The sequence below is a fragment of the Bidens hawaiensis genome, unplaced genomic scaffold (assembly GCF_021521415.1).
Source record: "Bidens hawaiensis isolate Kalapana, Puna unplaced genomic scaffold, B.hawaiensis_p1.1 tig00002477_1, whole genome shotgun sequence".
Taxonomy (NCBI): Eukaryota; Viridiplantae; Streptophyta; class Magnoliopsida; order Asterales; family Asteraceae; genus Bidens; species Bidens hawaiensis.
In genome coordinates, this window is record NW_027491136.1 from 1,439,005 (window position 1) to 1,463,184 (window position 24,180).

The 24,180-nt window shown below is 37.9% G+C and overlaps 2 protein-coding genes and 1 pseudogene across 2 annotated transcripts; 1 reads left to right on the forward strand and 2 right to left on the reverse strand.

The window, feature by feature from the left end:
- Positions 1 to 10,718: 10,718 nt before the first annotated feature.
- On the forward strand, positions 10,719 to 13,106 carry LOC143619672 (hydroxyproline O-galactosyltransferase GALT6-like). The gene is made up of 6 exons (XM_077091549.1): positions 10,719 to 11,535; positions 11,621 to 11,853; positions 11,919 to 12,209; positions 12,293 to 12,421; positions 12,530 to 12,703; positions 12,783 to 13,106. The coding sequence occupies exons 1-6, from the start codon at positions 10,719 to 10,721 to the stop codon at positions 13,098 to 13,100; spliced, it is 1,962 nt and encodes a 653-aa protein (XP_076947664.1). The 3' UTR covers positions 13,101 to 13,106.
- Positions 13,107 to 14,428: 1,322 nt separating this feature from the next.
- Positions 14,429 to 15,419, reverse strand: LOC143619681 (small ribosomal subunit protein eS7-like). Its single transcript, XM_077091557.1, has 5 exons — positions 15,308 to 15,419; positions 15,166 to 15,239; positions 14,954 to 15,077; positions 14,689 to 14,871; positions 14,429 to 14,612 (listed from the first exon to the last, which is right to left on the reverse strand). Exons 1-5 carry the CDS (start codon positions 15,380 to 15,382, stop codon positions 14,493 to 14,495), a joined length of 576 nt encoding a protein of 191 aa, XP_076947672.1. The 5' UTR covers positions 15,383 to 15,419; the 3' UTR covers positions 14,429 to 14,492.
- A 5,848-nt stretch (positions 15,420 to 21,267) lies between these two features.
- On the reverse strand, positions 21,268 to 23,668 carry LOC143619521 (protein NUCLEAR FUSION DEFECTIVE 4-like; annotated as a pseudogene).
- Positions 23,669 to 24,180: the final 512 nt, after the last annotated feature.

Genomic DNA, 24,180 nt, shown 5'->3' on the forward strand with positions numbered 1-24,180 from the left:
AGAGGAAGCAAAACTTCACCTATTATCAACCACGTTCAAAGGTTAACTTATCCTCAAAAGATGAGAAAAACCTACACGCAGGTCAGATAAGGGTAAAGTTCTGCCATCCTACTAAGTGCAAGTGACGGTTCTACCCGCACAATCACGAAAGAGGAAGCGAAACTTTAACCCACTATCAACCACGTTCAAAGGTTCTTATTCTGAACACTTGGAAAATTGCTAATTTAAACTAAGTATGCAAGTCATAAAGTTTATAAAGCAAGGAACCCAAAGAAGGAAATAACAGTCTTATACGCAAAAAGATTAATATTTCAATGATGTATTACAACAGTAGCCGGGTAACTACCCGCCTAAAAGAAATCTATACAAAGCTGTCTATCCTAACGGTGGGAAGAGATCTTCAGGATCAGGCTTCAGGGCCACCTCCGCTTGGACCAGCACCGTCTGAGCGTGGCTGCCCAAGGAAAGCCTTAAGGATGTTTAGCCCATCATCAGCAGCAGCAGCTTCATTCACCTTCTCCACCACTGGATGCGGGAAGGCAGCATACTGGTTCACAGCTTGGTCATAAGCAACTTCAGTATTAACATGGAATAAAGGGAAGTTGGAGGGCGGAAAGCCTCTCTCAGCAAACCCTAGACCAAGCAGGAAACCAGTCTTCTCCCCATCCTCATGAGAAGCGTTGAGGGCTGCGCTCATTGCATCGTCGTAAGAGGTCTCTGAAAGGACCCGACGCACAACCTACAAAAGAAAATTACAAGTTAGAACATTTTCTAATTACAAGTAGAAAAGAGAGAAAAAAAAGAGGATACCTGAGGCAACGCTTCTCGAAGTAGCCATTGGAGGGTAGCTTGCACTTCGTCACGGGCGCGTTCGGCTTCGCTTTGGTTCAGATTGGCAAGTAATACTTCCTTTGCGGCAGCCTCTTCGACGCCCTTAAGCTTCCGCTCGGTTTGGTCAAGCACCCCCCTCTGGTCAAGAATCTCTTGCAGCTTCTTGGCGTCTTCCATTGCCAAGGCATCATGAGCATGCTGAAGAGCCTTTAATTTGCATTTAAGCTGCTCATTCTCTTCGCGAAGCGGCTCAGCAACAGCCTCAGCCTTGGCAGCCCTCTCAGTTGAGTTTCGCGCAGTCTCCTTAGCCAGCCGAAGCTGTTCATTCACAGCTTGGGCAGCCTTGGAGCGGGCCTCGAGTCGCGCCTGGACTTCAACCTCGAGGGCCTTGAATGCCTTCTCCTTCTCGGCTGCGGCAGCGGCCAACTGCCGGTTCTCCTCCCGAAGAGCCCGCGCTTCAGATACATCTTTGGCGCGAGCTGCTTTTAACTTGTCGTTTTCACGACAAAGCAGCTCGACGCGGGGCTGCGTTCGGGCCTGGAGAACCCGAAGCTCATTGGTTAGCCTACCCTCTTGGTAGCTAGCCATGGCTTCCCCCAACGCGCCATGAGGAGCAGCGTGGCGAGCCCAGTCCACGCACTCCACAGGGGTGCGAAGGGTTGTCCCTCGGCGTATGTTCCATCTTGGAACATACACTTCATTGGAATCCGACACTGCAAAAGAAACAAAGGCAGTTAGGAAAAGATGACAAAAATATACAAAGAAAAAAGAACCCTACGTACCTGTAGGGTCAATAACAGGCCGATAGCCGCCAAACCCATCACCTGAACCTAAAGGAAATCCATCCAACAGGTCAAGCAGACGGGAAGGTGGCATAGATCGGCGGGAAGCCTGGCGCATACCTGATGGTCCGGCCGTCGGTGGCGGTGGCGCAGGTATAGTGGCAGCCGCTGTGGTAGCCATGTTTGGCGCCACCTTCTCAGCAACAGTAACCGCCGGCTCCGTGAAAGATGCTGTAAAAATTGCACTCACGGCCGGCGGAGACACCTCAGCTGGAACAGCCTTGGGAAGGCTGGAACCAGCGGAAGCAGGCGTAGACGCCTGGGTCGACGCCTCGGGAAGGCTGACCGAGCCTACCGTCATTGGCGGGGGAATACTTGCTCCAACTCCACCCTGGAATGCGTCAACATCCACACCTGCACAAGCAAAAGTGTTAGAAAAATTTATTTGAAACAACAAATCTAGACAAGAATTATGGAGGTACTCACGGGGTTTCTTGAGCTTGAACGCACGGACGAGCGGGGGCGAACCCGATGGAGCCGGCCTCTTGACACCGGTAACCGTCGTCGTCGCTGCCTCCCCGGAGGTAACACCTGCAGCCTCCGGAGCGGTGGTCTCCTCACCACCGGGCTTCCCCGCCACCTCTGCATTATCTGACTCCGAGTCAGATAGGATTACCGGGTCGGCCGTAGAGGCCACCTTCTCCTTGCCCTTCCCGACGGCAGCCTTTTTCTTCCGCACCAGTGGAGGACCTTCTGCGGATTCCTCAGAAGAAGAAATGTCATGAACTCCAGCAGCAGGCACAGCATTGAGAGGTTCAGGGTAGAAGATAGGCTTACCTGGCCGTCGGTGGCTCAGGATCTCTTGGCCTGGCGGGTAAACCTCCACGAACCGACCCGCGGTCTGCTCTAAGATGGGCAACTCGTTCTCGTCCAGAGCACGAGTACCCATCCGCGCGGGACCATCTTCCTCCCGCGGATTCAGGAGCGATTGAAGATCGTTACCCTCTGAAATCAACAAGAAAGTTAGAAAAAATCGTAGTCAGCAAAAAGAAACAAGACATACCATAAGGGGTAGAGTTCGAACCATATTCAAGGACGATCGGAACCTTATCCGCATTCGCCGCCTTCCACACCCGGCTCATCCCCAGCATCACCATCGCCGACTCTGGAAAACGGAAAACCGGGGACTGGACCCGGGATATCTTCGCGAACCATTCCGCCTCCTCGTAGTTGATGGCGGGAAGGTTCGGAAGCGGCTGGCCATTCTTGAACTTCATGGCAATGGGGATGGCTCGAGCGGATATGAAGAAGAACTCTCTCCTCCATGAGCGAAGACTCCGCTCGGTGGCACAAATCTTTAAACCCTTGATACGGGTTGTAAGAGTGTACCACCCTTGGATGCACCTCCAAGTATAGAAGGTCATCAGGCGGTCAACGAGGGGCTCAAGGCCCAGTATCCGGCACACCCACTCAAAGTGCCGGACCTTGGCAATAGCCATGGGGTGCACCTCTGTCAAGTGCACACCGTGCCTCTCTAGGACACGGTACACAAACTTTGTCAACGGAAACCTAAGGTTCCCATAGACAAAGAATGCAGCATAAACCCCGATCTTGCCACTTGGGGCATCGTACACAGTATGGTGGGGCTCAGGAAACTCAGGCTCGAGAGACTCGAGCATGAACTTCCTGACGATATACTGGTACAGCTCGGCAGGAAGAGAACACTGGCATTCACCAGCAGTCTTCTGGTCATCAGCATCGTGAGAAGACATGGTGGAAGAAGAGATTTCGGAATAACGCTTTACTGAAAAAGAAATTCGCCGGAAATTACTTGAGAAGAAGAGATGAAAGTGGAAAGTGTGAATTGCAAATAACCTTCTCCCCCTTTATATAGTAATCGCAATTAATGCGATGCATTTAATACGGAAGAAAGAGAAAGCAAAGGTGCAATGACACTATGACGCGTGGCAAAAACAAACTGGCAACAGCTGTCAAAAGGACGTGTGCCAGAGATTTCGCGGCCACGCGCCCGAAATCCCGTGCCCACGCGCCTGAAAAAGCAACTGGAATGACCACATAATGTCATGTCGCCATAACTTCTGGCACGTCCTGACACAGTCAGAAGAAACCGTCGCACGACGTTTCAGAGGTTTATCTTTTCACCAACTCTTCGAATTTCAAAATTCAAACTTCGGAAGTATTAAAAAGTGAGCGGGAAAATACCCCTTGCCTTGGCCAACAAGTAACCGTAAGACGGATGCGGGTACAGTGTTAAGGCAAAACCCTTCACATACCTAGCACCCGCAGGGAATTGAAGCCAAGAAAACCTTGGCCAACAAGTAACCGTAAGACGAATGCGGGTACAGTGTTAAGGCAAAACCCTTCACATACCTAGCACCCGCAGGGAATTGAAGCCAAGTATACCTCGGCAACCAAGTAACTATAAGACGGGTGCGGGTACAGTGTAAAGGCAAAACCCTTCACATACCTAGCACCCGCAGGGAATTGACGCCAGGAATACCTTGGAAGTAAAGTAACCGTAAGACGAGCGCAGGTACAGTGTTAAGGCAAAACCCTTCACATACCTAGCGCTCCGCTGGGAATTGAAACCAAGAAGGATATTCTGGGCAATGCTTGCGGAAAAGGAAATAACATCCCCGCATAGCGGGAACGTCGAGAACTACGTTGTTTGAAGCTCCAGGATGGAATTGGTGGTTTTAACATAATTGATCACTATGTTCAAAACTACCAAAACCTCATGGAGAATCCACACAACTGGGACTCAATGCTCCTGACCTGCGAGGAGGTTACAGACCTACCCGCATCATACCCAAAGACCAAGCAGGAAACTCGGGCATTTCTGCAAGTGACAAGGACTTCCCATGGAAAACCTTACAAAACCCCTTTTCAAAACCCTTTTAAGTCCAAAAGTTCACCTCACTTTATTAAACACGCATGAGAAGAACATTGGACTGGGGGGACTTGAAGAGGTAGGTCCCAGCAGAGCCCAGTTGGACCCGCAAGACTCACCTTAAACAGGGACGTCTGCGCAGAGACCAACTGGATCCGCAGGACCAACCATGCTCAGAGAAGTGACGTCCTTACGCGCAGTATGCAAGCTGGTCCCGCAGGAAATGCCTCCCATGGTGAAGGACTCCGCCTGTTCCCGCAGCCTCGGATACAAGCCATGAGGGAAGGCCACCCGCGCAGCATGGCTACACGCACTAGGCACTTAACTCTCCCCAGTGTCACCTGAAGGAATGAGCAAAGGCGGGAGGGGGAAAACTCCCGCCTAAATGAGCCAGTCCGTATGATGGAGGATCTTTTGTGTGATACCTGACGAGGTACAGACAAAAGATCTGACCAAGAATGCGACAGCTCACTGACAGCAGCATGGCAGACAGCACGCCACAGCACTGTGACCAATAGCCGCCGCCTACCCACCAACTCCTGCCATACCACGTGCCTAGCCTGTAGTTGGCAGAAGAGGAAGAGTGCACGACACGCCTGCTCTGTGTCAGCCGCTACCTATCCACCACTCACAGGCAGGGCACGTGCATAGGTTACAGTTGGTAGCGTGTTGGGCCGGCTAAACCCCTTGGAAACCTACCTTCGGCTATAAATACCCCAAATGGTATGACCATCTCATCTTATCATATCTTACTACATTATCATCATATTATACCTGATATCTGCTCTAGCAATCTCTTAATATACTTTTATATTTAAAGAGCAATCTAGTCTGATTCTCACGCCGGAGGGTGGTCACAAGGAGGAACCCCCCCCTTCTCAGTGACGAGCTCACGGTGTCTGTTTTGCAGGTTATCAGAAGAACCATCTTCCAAGGGTCTAACCCCTCGTGGGAAACATCTCTCCAACCCCCAGGTTGCCAGTAACTTGCCCGGGGTTCGGTTAGTGTTTCTTCAATAAGGCTTGTAGTTTCTTTGGACGGGGAATTAGAATATGTGGTGTTGGTGTGATGCTTTATAGCATTTGGAGAATCTTACATGTGATTCCCAGCTTGGACCGCTCACTAATGTTTAGTTACTTTAGAGCACTTTTAGTTAAAATGAGTCGAAGCTTAACCTAAATTTCAAAATGACTCCTCAAGTTTTAGATTCCGATTTTAATTTTTTTTAAACGTGCCCTTATTGCATTCCAATACGGTTTAGCATTTTTTAAAAACCAATGTTAACATTTAATAGAAATATCGTTTGTAAAATTAGTATATAAAAAATACGGTAGATTATAGTACCTATTCAATTCAAAACAAACAGGAAGAATGCCAGCTTTGAAGAATGCCAGGATGGTCGACGACCACCGGCTCGATCACTAGGTAAGCCCGATTTTTTTTTGTTTTAAGAAATTAATATATATTTTTATGCAAAAATAAATATGTATTTTAATGTTTAAACCCAATTACTCAAATCATTTAAGCCTATTTTCATATTTTTTTTGCACAACCCAAATCACAACCAGCCTATTTAAAAATTTAATTGTTTAAAGTCAACAAAAAAAAAAATCCTTTTACTTGAAGCCCAAAAAATTTTTCGGCTTCGGCCCAAAAATTTTAACAATTTTCGAATACGGCCCTGTACAAGATATAGGAATAAGACAAATAACATGAAAATAGTGGCTAAGGACTCGTGTTCAATGGAGTTTTAAATAGATTGCAAGTCTCTCAAAAAACATGCCTATTTCCCACGGTATAATAACCGAATCAGAATGTAGTGCAGGGAAAAAATCGAACACATGAAAATATACCTTGAATCAATAGTAGAAGGATCAAGAACATAATTGTTGTAAAACCTTTTGTGTGCTTTTCAAGCTCTATCGGTATTGAGGATATGAGGTGTCTCTCAAAACAAAGTTTCACTTTGGTAAATAGAAGATCAAAACAAACCAAACATTTAATCTGAATTTAACGAAAAATAAACTGTATTAAACCAATCATTTAAAAGTTTAATATGAAGGGAATGAGTTCAATATTCAATTGTGTGACTCATAATTCATCGAGGGCAACCGCTTAGTGGTGACTAAATTCAATACTCATTGGCAACTAAGTACTGATCGAGTTTAGTAGTAACTTGAACCTTAGCTGTCAGTACTAATTAGGTTTAGTGTAATAAAACCATTGTATATACAAATTCTTTATATGAAACAATACTGAGCAGGCAACCGTAGTTGATACCAAGCGAACAACATTGGCACCAATATCGCTATCATTGGAACTAGTGTCAACATTAGTTTTTATGGTTTCTGATCGATGTAACACATTTTCTCATTTCAAATATAATGTTTTTAGAAAAACATGAGTGTACAGTTATGATACACTTTTTTTTGTCATTGTTTTGATATATATTTTATTCAAAATCAGCCCATCACAACGCATGAGGTTTAATATAAATGCATTAACAACATCTGCAATATAATTTTCTAAATAGAAGAATGACAAAATATGAAAATAGTGTAACATCATTCTTATAGGTAGTTCATATGTAGAAAAAGATCATTCTTAGGCAGAGTGTAAGGAGCGACAAGTCCTCTAGTTTGGGGCGATATGAGGCGGCAGCACTGTCCCCTGGCGATAAGTGGGGAGATTGGGGGGGGCATTGATTTGTCGCCTATGTGTGTTTTGTGTATGTTGAAAATAATAATTAAATAATAAAAAGAGGGCTACAAAGGGTTACATTTCTAAAATGAAAATGTGCCACGTGTCGAAAATCGTCTTATTTTTTAGCCCTCCACTATACATAGCATTCTCATCATTTCACATGCGGTTATATAATACAACTAATTTCTAATGTAACTAGTAAATAATCAAATTTATATGTTAAGTTTCGGACAATTTTAGTCGACTACACCTTGACCATGTAGTCTTCCTCACATGCATCAAACAATTCTCTCCTTAAAACTCTCACACGAAATAACATATTAACATTCATATCATTTTTTGCATTAATATTTAATTAGTATAACTTCTCTATACATCCATTTTAAGTAAAACCAAGAAAATAGAAGTTTATCCAAAGAGTTACTTAAATAGCCATTAGCTTTTAACTTATCAATTTAACTATTAAACATAAATTAATAACAAGAAAAACCAATTACATCGGGGGCATATATATCACAAGGTTTGCACTAGAAGGTGCAAAACTGATATGCACTACTACTAATGTACCTGCTAGATTGTGGGTTTGGCTTGCGGTCTTGAACGTGGGCTTATGCTTAATGTTTGTTGTTTTCCTTAATCTGTTAGTGCTATAATAAATGGGTAGTGGGATGCCACCCTGACACCCACGCATATTAGCTTTTGTGAATTGCTTTTGCTTGTAATAATACAAGGGTTCATTTCCTTCATGAATGTTACGTAGAATTAAGTTAACTTTTATATCTAAAAGGGGGTGTTCCATTGTTATGCTGGCCATTTGGTGTTTACGGAATGTTAGAAACGAGTACACTTTCGAAAACAAGCCGTTTATTAAAATGCTTGAAGACATAAATGTTTTGAGTTTCTTGTGGATTAAAAATAGGACGAGATGTATTAATCTAGATTGGAATAGATGAAAATCTTTTGTTATGTAACTCATTTTCGGTTTTGTTCTTGGTGCCAGCCTTTGCTACCGTCTCGGTAGGAATGGTTTTGGCTTTGTTTTATTGAAAGTTGTTTAGAAAAAAAAAGATTTAAAAGGGGGCATTCAGTTCACGGATTTTTTTAAAGGCATTGGATTTTGAATTGGAAACTGAACTGATTCTTTGAAAAAATTATAATATGTTTGCTTGGTAAACTAGTTGATTGAATTGAAATTTTCATCATCCTATCTCCTTACCCTTAAGACTAACAAACGAGTTGAGGTGGGCGGGTTCGGGTTGGAACGGGTTGATTAATAAAAGAGTTACTTTGTTCAGGTTGGAGCATGTTTCGAGTCGACACGGGTTTCGGGCTAAAGCCCGTTCCAATCCGAAACCCAATGCGACTCGAAATCCGTTTCGACCCAACCCCTTTATCCCAAACTAAATATGCATTTCAACGTTTTTTTAACTTTCCTTTTGAAAGGGAGGGATTCTTGAATTCGAATAAACATGAATTTTGTTTGGAATTGGTTTCAAATTCCAATTCTTTCCGTATCTTAGCGAACACGCTATGTCGAGGGATTTAAATATCAGTTCCTCCAATTTCTATGAATTTCATGAAACAAACAAACCCAAATGCTCTATAGCCTCTCCTCTTTAATCTTTGGCCATCGATCAAGCTCGATCCACAAAAAAAACCTGAGAAGATTTACGTCAAGTAACGAAAAAATGGTTACGTTTTGTGTACAACGCGCATCATTGTCTTATTGGTTTTTAGTCCAATCTACAAGACTGTGCGTTATTGTTTAACTAGCAAGAGCTAGTTATCGCGTCACGTCACTGTCACGTAGGGAGTGAGACTTTAACTTGTCACTCATTTAATTTAAGCGTTACGAGTTTACTAGATTTACCTTGATATAATTTATAATTGGTTGTTAGTAGGGTGGACCCACTAACAATTTTTGATTCGGGGCATTGTGCACATGACACTTGATCTTTATGATGCGTAGTTTGTTTTAAGGCGACGTAGTGTTCTCTAATCTAATAGTAGTTTACACCAATATTTAATCAACATGAAGTTTTTGCCACTGCAACATAGGTAAATGTGTGATTGTTGTTACTTTAACAAGCACGAAAGTACTTTTGCATCAATGTCCAGTCAATATAACATTAACTAAGTTTCATGCAATTCGATTAAGTTTTTTCCTTAAAAATGACCCAAATATATAAAACTTATTTTTTTGAACGGCCAATGAATCCTTCAAATGGACCATTGGTTAAATTCACCGTATCGGGATACACTCGTTTTTCGATCCGGGAAAAACCCTTACCTAAGGCCAAAGCCCGTGAACTCTCGCCCGAATGCACGACCGTGCGGTAAGATAAAACCCGTTCAGTTCAAGGATCCAACTAGTGAAAGCTATCTAATCGCCTAGACCCTCATCATCATCCCGATGCTTCTGAAATTAAATGTTGTGGGCAAGAAACGAACCTAGGTTACATGAAACACAAAATCTATTCCTTACCACCCCACTACTAGCTCATTAACATAACAAAATACTTTAATCACTTTATATCGCCTTAAATTTAATTACTTTTCAAAAAAGTAACATTAATAACTATTCAACAATACATGTAGATTTAATAACTAATATCTTGTCATTCTCACTTAGATGGGTGATAAGATGGTAAAAATGTAAAATAAGAGCATTCTCAATTTGTTTCCTAAAATTATGTGAGAGAATTTGTAAATTATATGGTATGGTTATAAATGGTTGTGAGTAGAGAAGATAGAAAATTTATATGGGAAAGTTAAATTTGGGGTTTTACTGTAGATACTGTATAACTTTTTAATATTTTCATAAAGTATTTGGGAGTGAAAGAGAGATAAAATATGATGATAAAAGTATAAAAAATATTATTTAATTGAACATGAGAGAGAAAATATAATATTTTTTTATTATACTTATATGATATATATGGATATAGGGTAGGAAACAAGCTGGGAATGCTCTAAGAGATCAAGTGGTCAAACCTTGTAGAATACATCATATTTAGCTGTTAAAAAAAAGTTACATATCTTATCATTATCCCTCAAATAAATACTAAAAATCTAACAAAAAAACGTAAAAAAGGAATCTTAATAATTACTTCAGTATAAAATTACCTTTAGCCATTGAATTACCCCGAGCAGCTGAGCTTTTAAGTTTATCCATTTCTCTTTATATATATAAAAAAAAGTAATCAACGAAGAAAATAAGTTAAAAGTTAAATAACTAACAAATATATAAAGCTAGTCATTACTAAAAACGGTATCTTTTGATATTGAAGTTGATTTGAATTGATTTTGATATAAATTGATATTTTTTCTTTGTTTGTTTCAGACGACCGACTTGGCCTTTAAAGCTTTCCACACTTTCTCTCTCACCTACAAACCCACTCTTTCATTCTCTCTCAAGAAACCCAACTCACCCTGGTGTTAACGCCGACCCAATTCCGAATCTGGGTTCATGATTGCAACCCAACAACAACATGAACATGAAACGATCGATTCAGTTTCTGGTCGGTTTAGGATGCTTGTACCTCGTCACCGTGGTTCTAGAAGCTCCGTTTGTTTCCAAGATAGTTACCCAAGAAGAAGACGAAGAGTCTAGTATCTTCTTCACCGACAAATTAAAACCCTATGTTCTTGACAGCGAAGAAGAATTGCAAAACAAAAAAGCCCCAATTCGTCCTCACTTTCAGCAATTCGTGAAACCCAGTTCGATTCCATCTCAATTTAATAGAATTAGAGAGTTTAAAGCTGTGTCCACTTTGAATTTTGATGTTAACAGTTTAAACGGTGAACCCAAGGATGGATTTGGGGGTATTCAGAAGTCGGCTAAGGAGGCTTTTGCTGTAGGGAAGAAGTTTTGGGCGGAGATCGAATCGGGTCGGATTAAGTTACCGAGTGAGAAGAATCAGAGTAGGGAGAGTTGTCCGAATTCGATTGCGTTAACGGGTTCGGTTTTTAGGGAGAAAGGGAGTATTATTGTGCTGCCTTGTGGGATGACATTGGGGTCGCATATTACGTTGGTGGGGAGGCCGAGAGAGGCGCACCCCGAGCAGGACCCGAAGATTTCGTTGTTGAAGTCGGGTCAGTATTTGATGGTGTCGCAGTTTATGATGGAGTTGCAGGGTTTGAAGACGGTGGATGGCGAGGATCCGCCGAGGATTTTGCATTTTAACCCGAGGTTGAAGGGCGATTGGAGTGGGAAGCCGGTGATTGAGCAGAACACATGTTATCGGATGCAATGGGGAGCTGCTCATCGGTGTGAGGGGTGGAAGTCTCGGCCGGATGAAGAGACTGGTAAATTTGATTGATTGGTTATTGGTTATATGTTAGTATGTTGCTAAGTTGAAGTTTGTTGGCTAATGTTTTTGAGTTTTTGTAGTTGATGATCAGGTGAAGTGTGAAAAGTGGATTCGTGATGATGATGACCGATCGGAGGAGTCGAAGTCGAGCTGGTGGTTGAACCGGCTTATCGGGCGGACCAAGAAGGTGGCGTTTGACTGGCCGTACCCTTTTGCAGAAGGGAAGCTGTTTGTGTTGACTCTTAATGCAGGGTTAGAGGGTTATCATGTTAATGTTGATGGAAGACATATTACTTCATTCCCGTATCGAACCGTGAGTGAACGTTATTATAAACTTAAGTTAATTGTAGTTGTAGAAATTTATTAAGTTTGTTATAGAGTTTTGCATTGGAGGATGCGACCGGGTTGGCTTTGAATGGGGACATTGATGTGAATGCTGTATTTGCTGCTTCGTTACCCTCGACACATCCTAGTTTTGCTCCCCAACGACATTTGGAGATGTCAGATAAGTGGCGGGCTCCGCCTCTACCAGATGGGCTGGTTGATATGTTTGTTGGTGTTCTTTCGGCTGGAAATCATTTTGCTGAAAGGATGGCGGTTAGGAAGTCTTGGATGCAGCATGATCTTATTAAATCTTCACGTGTTGTTGCTCGTTTCTTTGTTGCATTGGTTAGTAATGAAACACATAACATGTTTTTTAAATAGTTATGATAATAATTCTTGTTATTAGTATGGATTTTGAACTTTTATAGCATGCGAGAAAGGAAGTGAACCTCGAGCTAAAGAAAGAATCAGACTTCTTCGGAGACATTGTGGTTGTGCCTTACATGGATAATTATGATCTTGTTGTATTGAAAACTGTTGCAATATGTGAATACGGGGTGAGTTATATGTTCTTGTTATTTTTGTTTTTGTTATTAATGTTTTATATAAGTTTAGTGGCCCTCTTAAGATGACTTATCTTTTGATTTTATTCTTATACAACTCAGGTTCGTACAGCAGCTGCTAAATACATCATGAAGTGTGACGATGACACGTTTGTGAGAGTTGATGCGGTTCTTAACGAAGCAAATAAAATAGGGGAAGGCAAGAGCTTGTATGTTGGCAATATAAATTATTATCATAAACCATTACGATCTGGTAAATGGTCTGTAACATATGAGGTACTAGCCTATTCATAATCTGCTTTATAAGACATGATAATCTTTCAAGACCACATACTAAATCTTTTAGTTTTGTTAGGAATGGCCTGAAGAAGATTATCCACCGTATGCAAACGGTCCTGGGTACATATTATCATCAGATGTTGCAGACTTCATTGCAACCGAATTTGAGAAGCATCGGTTGAAGCTGTTCAAGATGGAAGATGTGAGTATGGGAATGTGGGTGGAACAGTTTAATGACACAAAGCCGGTAGAATATGTTCACAGTCTGAAGTTTTGTCAGTTTGGTTGCATTGAGGATTATTATACTGCACATTATCAGTCACCGAGACAAATGTTATGCATGTGGAATAAGTTGCAAATTCACGGGCGCCCTCAGTGCTGTAATATGAGATGACAGTTGACACCCACTCGTGTTTTCATGATGATGATGAAAGTGTGGGCCTGTCAAGAAAGGTTGGCTTGGGATTCTTTGATTATTTTGTTTCTGATGTTCCCTTGGGTGTTAGTGTTGTATATGTGCACGGGGAAGTTTTGGTATAGTAGAATCTCGGGTCGGTGTAATTTATTGTAGAACTTTGACAGGCTGGAAAGGTTTTGTTGGATTTTAATTTAAAGGTAACATCTTTCTTTACATTGATCCTCTTATTTATGTGCTATATATATAGGTGAGTTGATGTCCATATTGATGTTATTTTGTGTTTGTTACCTAAGGTTTGCCCTAAAGTAGGTCAAATTTCAGAAAGAATGAAAATGCACTTGTCCTTTTAACAGTTAAAAGGATTTTGCCGTTTTGGTCATTCTTTTCAAATATTAAGGGCCTTTAACATTATATATGACTCAAATTGGTCATGGCACATTGTGCTTTCACATATCATGTGGCTCAAATTGATTGATGACTTTGCAAATTCTATTGCTTTAAATTGACAACCTGACCTGTTATAATATTCTATGCTTCTATCAGTTACCTTAATGACTTTAAATTTCATTTTGTTTTTTCTATTACGTTTATAACTTTTACTTTCATTTTGTTTTCTTGCATGGCTAGGTAAATACCATTTGCTTTCGCTTTCATTTTGCCAGTTTTGTTTTGACCTGTCTCCGTCACTGTCGTTAGCTATAACCAGTTAAATAGACCGAAATTTTCATTCCAATTCACTGCAGAACAAAAAAAAAATAGCATGATAATCTTGACAAAAATCTGTTGTCGAGCTTCAGATAATCAGATCCGTAGTCCAAAACTCCAAATGAATGGGGCTTTGGACACAAATCAATGGATCTTGGCACAAAATCATTGAAATTATAGAACAAATTAAGGAAGCCATTTTTGGAGCCTTCTTATTTTTAAGGTTTGAGAGGTGGGATCATAAATGATGCCAAAGATTGGCTTATGATGACCTTTATAACTTTGTTATATTTCTTAATAAAACGAGTTTGATAACGCACGAGTTTAACTCTGTAAGAATTATAACAAAATAAACCCAAAATCCACACACCAATAATATACTCCATTGCTTGTTTTGGTACGAATATGAAACCTTTCCTCAAAAATGAACGTGACTCTACCAGGTGGCAGGTGGGCTAACCCCACATTGGCTTTCATTGTCTCGTAACTAATGACATAAAGTTAAACAAGCAAATGGGGGGTAAAAATAATTTTAACTATCAGTCAAAAAGAAAATCCAAGAGGGAAGAATGATACTACAGTACAAGTCAACAAAACTCAAAAACCTAAAATATTTGTCAATTTCAACATATGAAAAAAAACCAACTCAAAACACCAGCTACCTCAAGCTTCGGTAATGGGGTACTCGAATACAACATCTTTACCAGAAAGCTTCCTGTACACTCCACTGAATGTCTCTAGTTTGTACTCGGTGTCATTGCGTGCCTTTGGGTCCAAGAAAACCTGCACAAAGTTCCAGGTCTCAACAAAAATACACCTAACCATGCATACATTTTTTATTAACTAGAATAACATTCACCTTCATGATTTTGGAACCATCGAGTCTGTATCGAACACGTTTCCCCACAGTCTCAGCAGGGTGCACCACATCTTCCAGCATGGCTTCATGCACAGATGTAAGGGTGCGGGACCGAGGTCTCTGGACTGCAGACCCTTTCTTTGGGGGCCTAACAATCCGTCTGGTGGCAATGAAAACCACATCCTGTAACAAACATCAGTCGCAAATTATTACCATTCCAAAAGCATACAAAAATAATAACAAAAATAATGCATAGAAAAAGTACCTTCCCGCTGAACTTCTTCTCAAGCTCTCTAACAAGCTTAGTATGAATCTTGCGAAATGATTTCCTTAACCTATAAGGCACATTAATCACAACAGCTTTTCGGTTCCCAGAGACATCAATTTGACTGCAAAAAATCACTAACATTATTTGATGGAAGTAAAAAGTGGTTAAAATTCAAAAACTCACATGAAACTACAAGAGTAGAAACTTACTTTGCAGAGTTGATATATAAGTCCTTCAAGTCACTTTTGAGCTCTTGATGAGTGTTCTCCAAGTCAAACAACGCCTGTACAAAACTAAACAATATAAATAAACTTATATGAAAGCAAACATATAAAACTAATAAATTATTACCTGAGCAACACTTTGCTCAAACTCGGTGGGTTCAACATCCTTGTCCTTTTGGATCTTCTTCATCGAGGTATACATCTTGAAAAACTGGTTTTAGCCATTATTTAATCAAACTTATGTTAATATAAATTCAAATGAAGGTATTATTAAATAACTACCAAGAAATTTGGTTATGCTTATGTGAATAAAGCAATGACAGATTATATCAACAAATTGCAAACCCTAAGTTAAAACATTAGTGTAATAAAAGCATACATGCCTTGAAACATTTCAATGAAAAGAGAATTAGACACACAGTTTTCATATTGAACAAGTGGTACATGTCCAAGGCACTAATTAGGCACTAATTACTAAATACAACAACTACAGTAAACAGCACCACAAAAATAACCAATGACAAGCGGAAGCACAACCTTATTACCATCCAGCATCAAAACATTCAACTTAATGAACAAATGACAACCATGATAGCAAATCAAAATTAATTATCATACAGACTCAATACACCTGTGAGAAGCTTTATATTTTTTTTATAAAAATATTATATATTATAAATAAAAATTAAACACACAAACACATATGTACGTATAAATGTAGGGGAAGAGATCTTTAGACATTGGCAGCTCAAAACGTTAGTTAGGAATTTGAAAATAAAAAAAATAAGGTGCAAGTAAGATACCAAATTATCTTTTTGAAAGAGAGATCGGATTAAGACCAAAATTGCAATGGAAAACAAAGCTGAATTGTATAACTGAAGGTACATGATTTAAGTAAGAACTAAAACTTTAAAAAAAATTAATTCGAAAGAACATGCGCAGTTTTGCAAATTTAAATCTAAATTTACAAACAAAAGTTCTATATAAAATAGAAACAGAATTAAATACACGGTTTTCATATCAAACAGGCGGTCCATATTTGGAGCACTATGAACCGGGTACGTGTTTCGCAAGAGGAGATGAATTCGGTAGGGAGGGGGTAGGTTCATTTCGGTACTGACTGGTACAGACTGGTATGTTGTACCATAGAGTCCGGTTCAATGCACCTTATTCAAAACATGAATGACCAGTTTCCAAAATCCAAATTACTAATAATAAAATTCAAATTACAAAATCCAAATAACTAAAACAGAAAATCCAAAATAATACAGAAACATTTAGGAATGTTTAGTTAAAAAAACGAAAATGGATATGAAATTTGACTGTAAACTGAAAGAGAGTAGAGGAATTTATGTAGGTGATTTAATTGATGGTTGTATGTTGATTGGAAATGTGGAGACGCCATGCCAAGAGACGCTGAAATGCTGAATTGCGGCTCCAATTGAATTCCAATACCTCGTTCAATAATTCGATTCAGCACACCAAAAAACTGATGCAGAATTCATACTACATACTAGGGGTGTTCAAAAAAATCCAAATCCGAAACCGAATCTGAAATATCTGAAAATCTGAATCCGAAATTTCGGATTCGGATAGCGATTTTGGAAATTTTTAGATACTTCGCATATCCGAAATTTTATTTTATTTTTTTTAATTATTTAAGATTGATTGGTGTTTCAATTGGAACCGTTGTACCAGTAAATTGGAATCGCAATTTAAGGGCTACTTGGCTTGTCGTACCAGTCAACTGGAGTCATGATTTAAGAGCGATTTGGTTCATCTGCGACGTCAGTTCAATACAATTCGTAGCTCTAAGCCTCTAATTACTAAATGCAACGATGATTACAGTAAAGAACACCACATAATAAATCAATCACAGGCCGAAGCACAACCTTATTAAGATCCAACAACACTAGCAAACTAACTAGGATTAGCTAACTGAAGCTATTGTTGCAATGCAATTGAAAAACTAGGTTGTATAAAACTTACGCTGAATCGAAACCCTAACCAGCTTGGAGTTCAGTTCGGGAGGAGAAAGCTGCTGCTGCTGCTGCTGCTATAGTCACCAAACGCATCCCGCAGAGCTGATGGTTTTGTAATGCCCTAAATATTTTTTGGATTGGGCTCAGAATCTCAGATTCTAATCTTTTTACTAGCCCAAATCAAATAAATATTTTCAATAGAGTAGAGGTGCACAAATCGGGTTTTTCAAATACCCGGGTTTGGTATGGAACCGGGTATTGGAAAATCGGGTATTTTTCATACCCAGGTCGGGCTCGGGTCCGGGTATTGTCTCTAAAAACCATACCCTATGCATTGGGTTCGGGTCGGGTATTCTAAAACCGGGTATTTGAATACCCTATTTTCGGGTATTGAATAAACCCTATTTTCAGGTTTTTTTTGAGTTGTTTTGGGTTTTTTTGGCTTTTTCCCAGGCATTTTTTTTAAGTTGCTGTCTCTCTCCCTTCCTCATACTCACCCTTGCTAGTTGCTATTCTTCTTAGACTCCTTCCACTGTAAAGGTAAGTTTAGATTCATTTTTTAGATATTTAATTGTTCTTGATGTTCTTAACTGTTAAATTATTAGTTAAATTTTAATTTTAATTTGTTAGTGTGTTAGTTTTTGTTATTTTAATTTGTTAGTTTCTTGGTTTTTAATTTGTTAGTTTGTAATGAACTTTGGCCGAACCATCGAATCGACCCGAACCTCGAACCGACCCGGAATTTTTTATACCCGATTCTATGAAATCAAAACATGTAAAGTAATGCACCACCTGAAAAAATTCCTGGATCCGCCACTACCGGAAATTACCCCAAAAATACCTCAAGAAAGTGCAGCCCCTTAAATACCTAGTCTATATCCGACAAATACCTGAAAATAGGGTTTTTTCATTACCCGAAATGAGGTATTCAAATACCCAGCTTTAGAATACTCGATTTTATACCCAACCCAAACCCGGTTCAATACCCGAAATCAGTATTAGAAAAACCCGATTTATGCACCTTTACCGTTCAAAACAAATTTAACGATCAGCTATGTTTTGGTTTATGTTTTTTTACTCTTGTCTGCATTTTTAAATGGATGTGTTTGTATCATTTGATTTATAAATTGTTGTCCGGTATATTTTATAGCTTGAAATGTCATGCATCTTTTTCTTAACTTATAAATAGCATAATTATTTAAAATAGAGGTTTTCACTACATATTTCCTCACGATACAAGTTTTAATGTAAATATGATTTGAGTAATAAAATATTTTGAAAGTTTAATAATAAAGTATATAATGCTTAACCATGGTGTCAAAAGTTTGTTAGATACAATTTGAAAATCAAGGGACCAGTTAAAGCTAGGGGTGCAAACGAGCGGAGCCGAGCCCGAGCTCAACTAGGCTCGAGCTCGGCTCGTTTAACTTACACAGAGCTCGAGCTCGAGCTCGGCTCGTTTCGAGCTCTATTTTCAAAGCTCGAGCTCGAGCTCGTGAGTTGATTCTCAAGCTCGAGCTCGGCTCGCTTATTATTTATCAATTATTTTTTATACAATTTTATAATTATTTTTATATATTTTTTTCTATTATAATTTTATGTATAAAAATATATATTATTTAGTTATTTTTATTTATTTTTTATAACATTATATATATATTAATTAATTATTATTGAATATATTTTTTTAAAAATTATATAAATGACAGGCTCGTTTAGGCTCGCGAGCCGGCTCGAGCTCGATAAGCGAAGCTCGGGCTCGGGCTCGATTATTAAACGAGCTTACTTTTAGGCTCGAGCTTGGGCTCAGGCTCGATTAAGCTCGGCTCGATCGAGCTTTTTAACGAGCCGATCTCAAGTAGCTCGCGAGCAGCTCGGCTCGTTTGCACCCCTAGTTAAAGCCATAGCATAGACTACAATACTACATGAAAGAAAAGTGGGATTAAAGAGGTGGCACAATCTATATCTCTAAAAAATTGAGTTCTTGGACACTTATCCTCTTATGATTAGTCCATGGCTATTAATTCTATATATATCTATCATTCTAATAATTTCTTCACAATTAAATAAATCAAAAAAGAACTAAAATACAAATATTTATGATCATTGGTCAATGATTTATTAATTTACATTGAATTCTATGTTTTGTAGGAAATTAATGCTTGAATTTGTAATATATTTTGACTCCCTTATAAGGATCATAAAAATGTTTACATTCTTATTTGATTATTCTCAAAGAAAGTTTAGCGAGTAGTTCAGTAAATGAAATAGTTTCGTAATATTATAATTATTAGGCATAACTTTCTACGCATTTCATTTTTGGATACATTTCAAAAACATTACATTTATATAGAATTATCCGTTCATATAAATACAAGATTTACAATATATATTTCAATATACTAACATGTATTTATAATTGACATCTTTTTATATAATTTTCTCCTGTGTAGCATACGAGTCACTAACCTGTAACCTATTAAAGCATATATTTTTGAACATTTTTCTTAATGTTACAAAGTTTTGGGCATGTAACATATGAATTAAATAGATTTTGCATGTTTTTCTTAATGCATTTTTTTGTTCATGGTTTAAGTTATAAAGATGATTGAACTTATAATTTTACTCTTATAAATACCTTATACTTCATATAGAATTATATTTTTTTTAGAAATACAACTTTTTACAATTCATTATAGTGTATAACATATACATATACATATATGACATATTATATATTTTCCGCCTGTGTGGTAAATGGTTTTTTGATTTACTAACCCGTGTTGAACATTTATCTTTTTATTTTAAGATGATTTATTTTTTTTTACAACCAAATCTTAGTCTTTGTAAATTTATATTTTAAGTCCGTGACAACATTTTTTTTCTAAATATTATTTTTATACACACACAATTTAATATAATAATATAAGTATGAATGTTTTATTTTTAAAATAAATCACACCAAAGTTTTTGGTTTGCCATTTAGAATTAATAGTGTATAAATATATCAAAAACTTATTAAAAAGTCATATATAAAGGTTATTATATGAAATAACTGAATTTACGTATTATATATATATATATATATATATATATATATATAATTGTCACTACTCAAGGTGGATCTTTAAAACATCATTTATTATTTTTAATATGTTTTATGAACAATCTAAATTATAAATAATTTAATTAAATTATTTCTAACACATAACCATTTTCTTACACAATAACTCATAATCAAGTTCAAAAATATTAGATAAAGAAATAATGAATTACTTGAAGACAATGTTGGATTCTCAAAATCCTTTGGTTCAAGGATGCCGGATGGTAAGTGACTATTTTTAAAACTATCCCGGTATGTATTTAAAGTTATACATTATTGGAACAAGGCAAAAAGATGCAATGACTTACAACCTGCTAAAAATTTTTAAAGTTGTAGGTTAATCGTTGGTGATATTGGTGGCACAATAGATAAACATGATATAATTGTAACAACATCTCTAGCAAGAGTTGGAATATATATGAGACTTGTTTTTACTTATGGCCAACTATATGTTGCTTTATCAAGAGTGAAGAGTAGAGATTGTATTAAAATGCTTATTTTGGATAAGCAAGGTCAAGTTACAAATAAGACAACAAATATGGTTTATAAGGACATATTTAACAGTTTATAAATTTGTAATTTTTAAAGTTTTAAATTATGTTTCCAAATAATGTAATATGAATCTTATTTTTAGTAAGTTTATTATGTTTTTAAGTACTTTGTTTACATGCGAATATGAATTGCAATTATATCAAATAATTCTCCCAATAAACATATAAACAAATTGTTGTCATCTTAAATATGTCTTTATGTCTTTAGTTGACGATTTCTATATTTCCACTCGTGTCGTACACGGGTCAATAACCTAGTTAAATAATAAATTATCTTTAAGCATTTCTCTTGTTACTAATTAAAAAAAGTATACATGTACCGTGACATAGATAGTTTAATAAACTTGGAGATTAATATCATGACACTTTGATTAAACATGACCAGCCTTTACAAAAATAAAATATTGGTAAAGCTATCACATAAATTAACAACAGGCCATCGATCTCTTCCTCACCACCCTTGCAATTGCTTCAACCGTCTTTGCAAAATCGAAGCGTAAAACCCCCTCGTGCGAAGAAACAAAACGAAGGAAAAAAGAACCCCGAAAGCAGTAACCGCAGCAAATATTAAATACAAAAGCATAAAACAATGAAGCCCGTGACACAATACCTCATTAGCCTGTACTTCCTTATCATATATTCTGCCAATCACTTGCACTGAAAATATATACGAACCGATTGGGTTAGCCGCAGCTATAGTATTGAATATAGTCCCCATATGTTTCACTCCAAATATCTCCGAAGTTATTGTAGGCATTAAAGACCATTGTGACCCGTAACAAATACCCACAATCACCGAACCAATGTACAAATTCCCGCTTAAACCAATGATCAAATGACCCACAACCATCGCTAATTGCGTAAAGCAAATAAACAATGGCCTCCCTCCACCGTATCTAAGTAGGAACAAATCCGACACGTATCCATCACCAAACCGGCCAAGAAAGTTCCATATACTCCATAACGAAACCATTGCATTGATCTCAACCGTTGAGTAGTCAAGCGACTCGCCTATTTGAGTTATGTTATTAATTGTGGCTAACCCTGACCCCAATACGCAAACCATGGCTAGAAACAACAACCAGAAGTTGAGTGTGCCCGTCACTTGTAGCAAATTCATTTCAATTTCTTGAGCCTCGGAAGTTATGATCAATGGATCCGTGCTAGGGGGTGGTGGTTTTTGTTTGTTTTTTTGAGCTGTGTGGGCTACTTGAAGAGGGGATAATACCATGATTAAAAGAATAGTTGTTGTTACAATGTGAGCCCATAATGGGAATGGGAATCTGTTTTGTATGATGATTATGATCATTAAATATGTGGCGATGATGATTGCAATCAATGAGAAGCGGTTCAAGTGAGGTTTGTCATTGCTCGTGTTTGAAGGGTCCGCGTGAACGAGTGACATCAATGTGAGAGACACGAGTGTTGGAAAGACAGCAAGCATGAGTAAATAGGAGGCTGGTTTGTCGTCAATTAGCGTGTGGTATATTTGAATTAGTATTGCTCCGCTAAGCCCCCAAAAAACCCTATAATTTTAAGAACAAAATTCACAATAGTAAGAATAATGCATATGTTTAGAAACCTTATGATGCATATCACAATATCCATCGTAAAAAAATGATTGAATAGTCGACTACTTGAGTTTATGTTTATGATCCTCTTTCATCATACATGGACCAAGTATATTTATGGGCCCAAATATTTAGTTATGACAAAAAAAAGTTAATAGCTTTGTTATTGATGGGATATACTAAGTACGATGATGATGAAAAGAAAAGTTAATAGAATTTTAGTATTTAGTTATATAATGTTTGTTTTTAGCTTAACAATTTAAAAATAAAATAAGCTTCTTTTTTTAATAAATTTGTCATGCCTCTACATTTTAAGCCTAATTTGTTGTATTTAAATTTAATCTCTTGTATTTATTTAGTATATGTATATACAAATTGTTATTGACCAAAAATTTATATGTTAGTAATACTGTTTTATTAATAATCTAATATATTCAACTTAATATGTTAGAAGATAATTTTTAATTTGTTATATTTGCTGTAATAATACAGTAAAATATATGTATACTTTACAAAACTAAGTAATTTTGTTCATATACTAATGAAAAATAAAAGTATGTTTTTTTTAACAGCTAATATTATTGAATAAAAAATGTTTTTAGTTTAGCAAGAGACTAGACTAGACACCAATTAATAAAAGTCAAATAATAAATACAAAATAATGGTATGAATAAATTAATTTATTGTTGTTTGGACTTTGGATCTATTCTTATCATCTTATGTACAAATTAAGAGAATAAATCGATCATCAAAGGACGACTTAAATTTTTACACAAAAGTTTTCATATACATAGATATATATGATAAGTTGAGAACACAAGTTTCAGGTTTACCTTTATGATGCCAACACTAGTTCCACTATAATCCGGGAAGTTACGAACAGCAACAACCACATTTCCAGTGTTAACGAAAGTCTGAGCGTGTAAAGAAGCACATCACCCTAACCTGTGGCCTATCAATGACTCCCGCAACAGACAACCACATTAGAAAGTAACCAGCAAAGAACTGAACCGCACCCGCGATATACACCAACGAAAGCCCAGACCCAAAAAGACTAGAAGAATCACCCTTGTTTCCAGTAACGGCATCATAGAGTAGACCGGATAAAACTCCAATATTAGCACCGATGTCCTTGAAGACGGATACGGTATCTAGAGTGGACTGATCGTAGCCTTGACTGGATTTGAGGGCCGCGGAGTATATTCCGAAAGTGTAGGAGGCGCCGGAGCTGCACTGGATCCATATGCTGGCCACCGTAGATAACCACTTGCTGCGTTCCATTATTAAATGGAATGCTTTGTTTTGTTTTAGAAGCTAATCTTTTATCAAGGCGTGTTTCATGTGATGGCCAGTAGGCCAAGGGAGTTGGGGCTATTTATTTCGTGATTTCGTGTAGTATAATATGCTAAAGAATTAACAATGGATGCTGACATAGTAATTCAGTTTATTTTAAGACTATATACATGTAGACAATTTAATATGATCATGATGATATGTGACTTTGTCTACCGATTAAATCCATCAGCTGAATGATCCTCTCAAAATCCTATCTTTAACCCACCAACACCACATCCATTAGTCATGGCACCACCATCCTTATCTAAGATTAATTATACGTATGGATATATATATAGAGCATGCATGAGTCGTTTCTCGGCTCTAATCAAACCATAACCGAGTACTTTGGTTATATCATTATATGCGGTTCGGTTATTCAGTTTTGAGACTCTGGTCGGTTTGTTTTTTAACAATAAACTGATAGCATTTGGTAGCCTCTTAATGTTCATTAAGAG

What these genes read in the sequence shown, in the direction of transcription:
- LOC143619672 (XM_077091549.1), top strand. Translation starts at nt 10,719, where the DNA reads ATGAACATGAAACGATCGATTCAGTTTCTGGTCGGTTTAGGATGCTTG. An exon ending in CTCGTTTCTTTGTTGCATTG is followed by an intron (nt 12,210 to 12,292) that starts GTTAGTAATGAA and finishes GAACTTTTATAG; the next exon opens with CATGCGAGAAAGGAAGTGAA. An exon ending in AATGGTCTGTAACATATGAG is followed by an intron (nt 12,704 to 12,782) that starts GTACTAGCCTAT and finishes TAGTTTTGTTAG; the next exon opens with GAATGGCCTGAAGAAGATTA.
- LOC143619681 (XM_077091557.1), bottom strand. Translation starts at nt 15,382, where the DNA reads ATGTATACCTCGATGAAGAAGATCCAAAAGGACAAGGATGTTGAACCC. An exon ending in TTATATATCAACTCTGCAAA is followed by an intron (nt 15,078 to 15,165) that starts GTAAGTTTCTAC and finishes GATTTTTTGCAG; the next exon opens with TCAAATTGATGTCTCTGGGA. An exon ending in ATGGTTCCAAAATCATGAAG is followed by an intron (nt 14,613 to 14,688) that starts GTGAATGTTATT and finishes AACTTTGTGCAG; the next exon opens with GTTTTCTTGGACCCAAAGGC.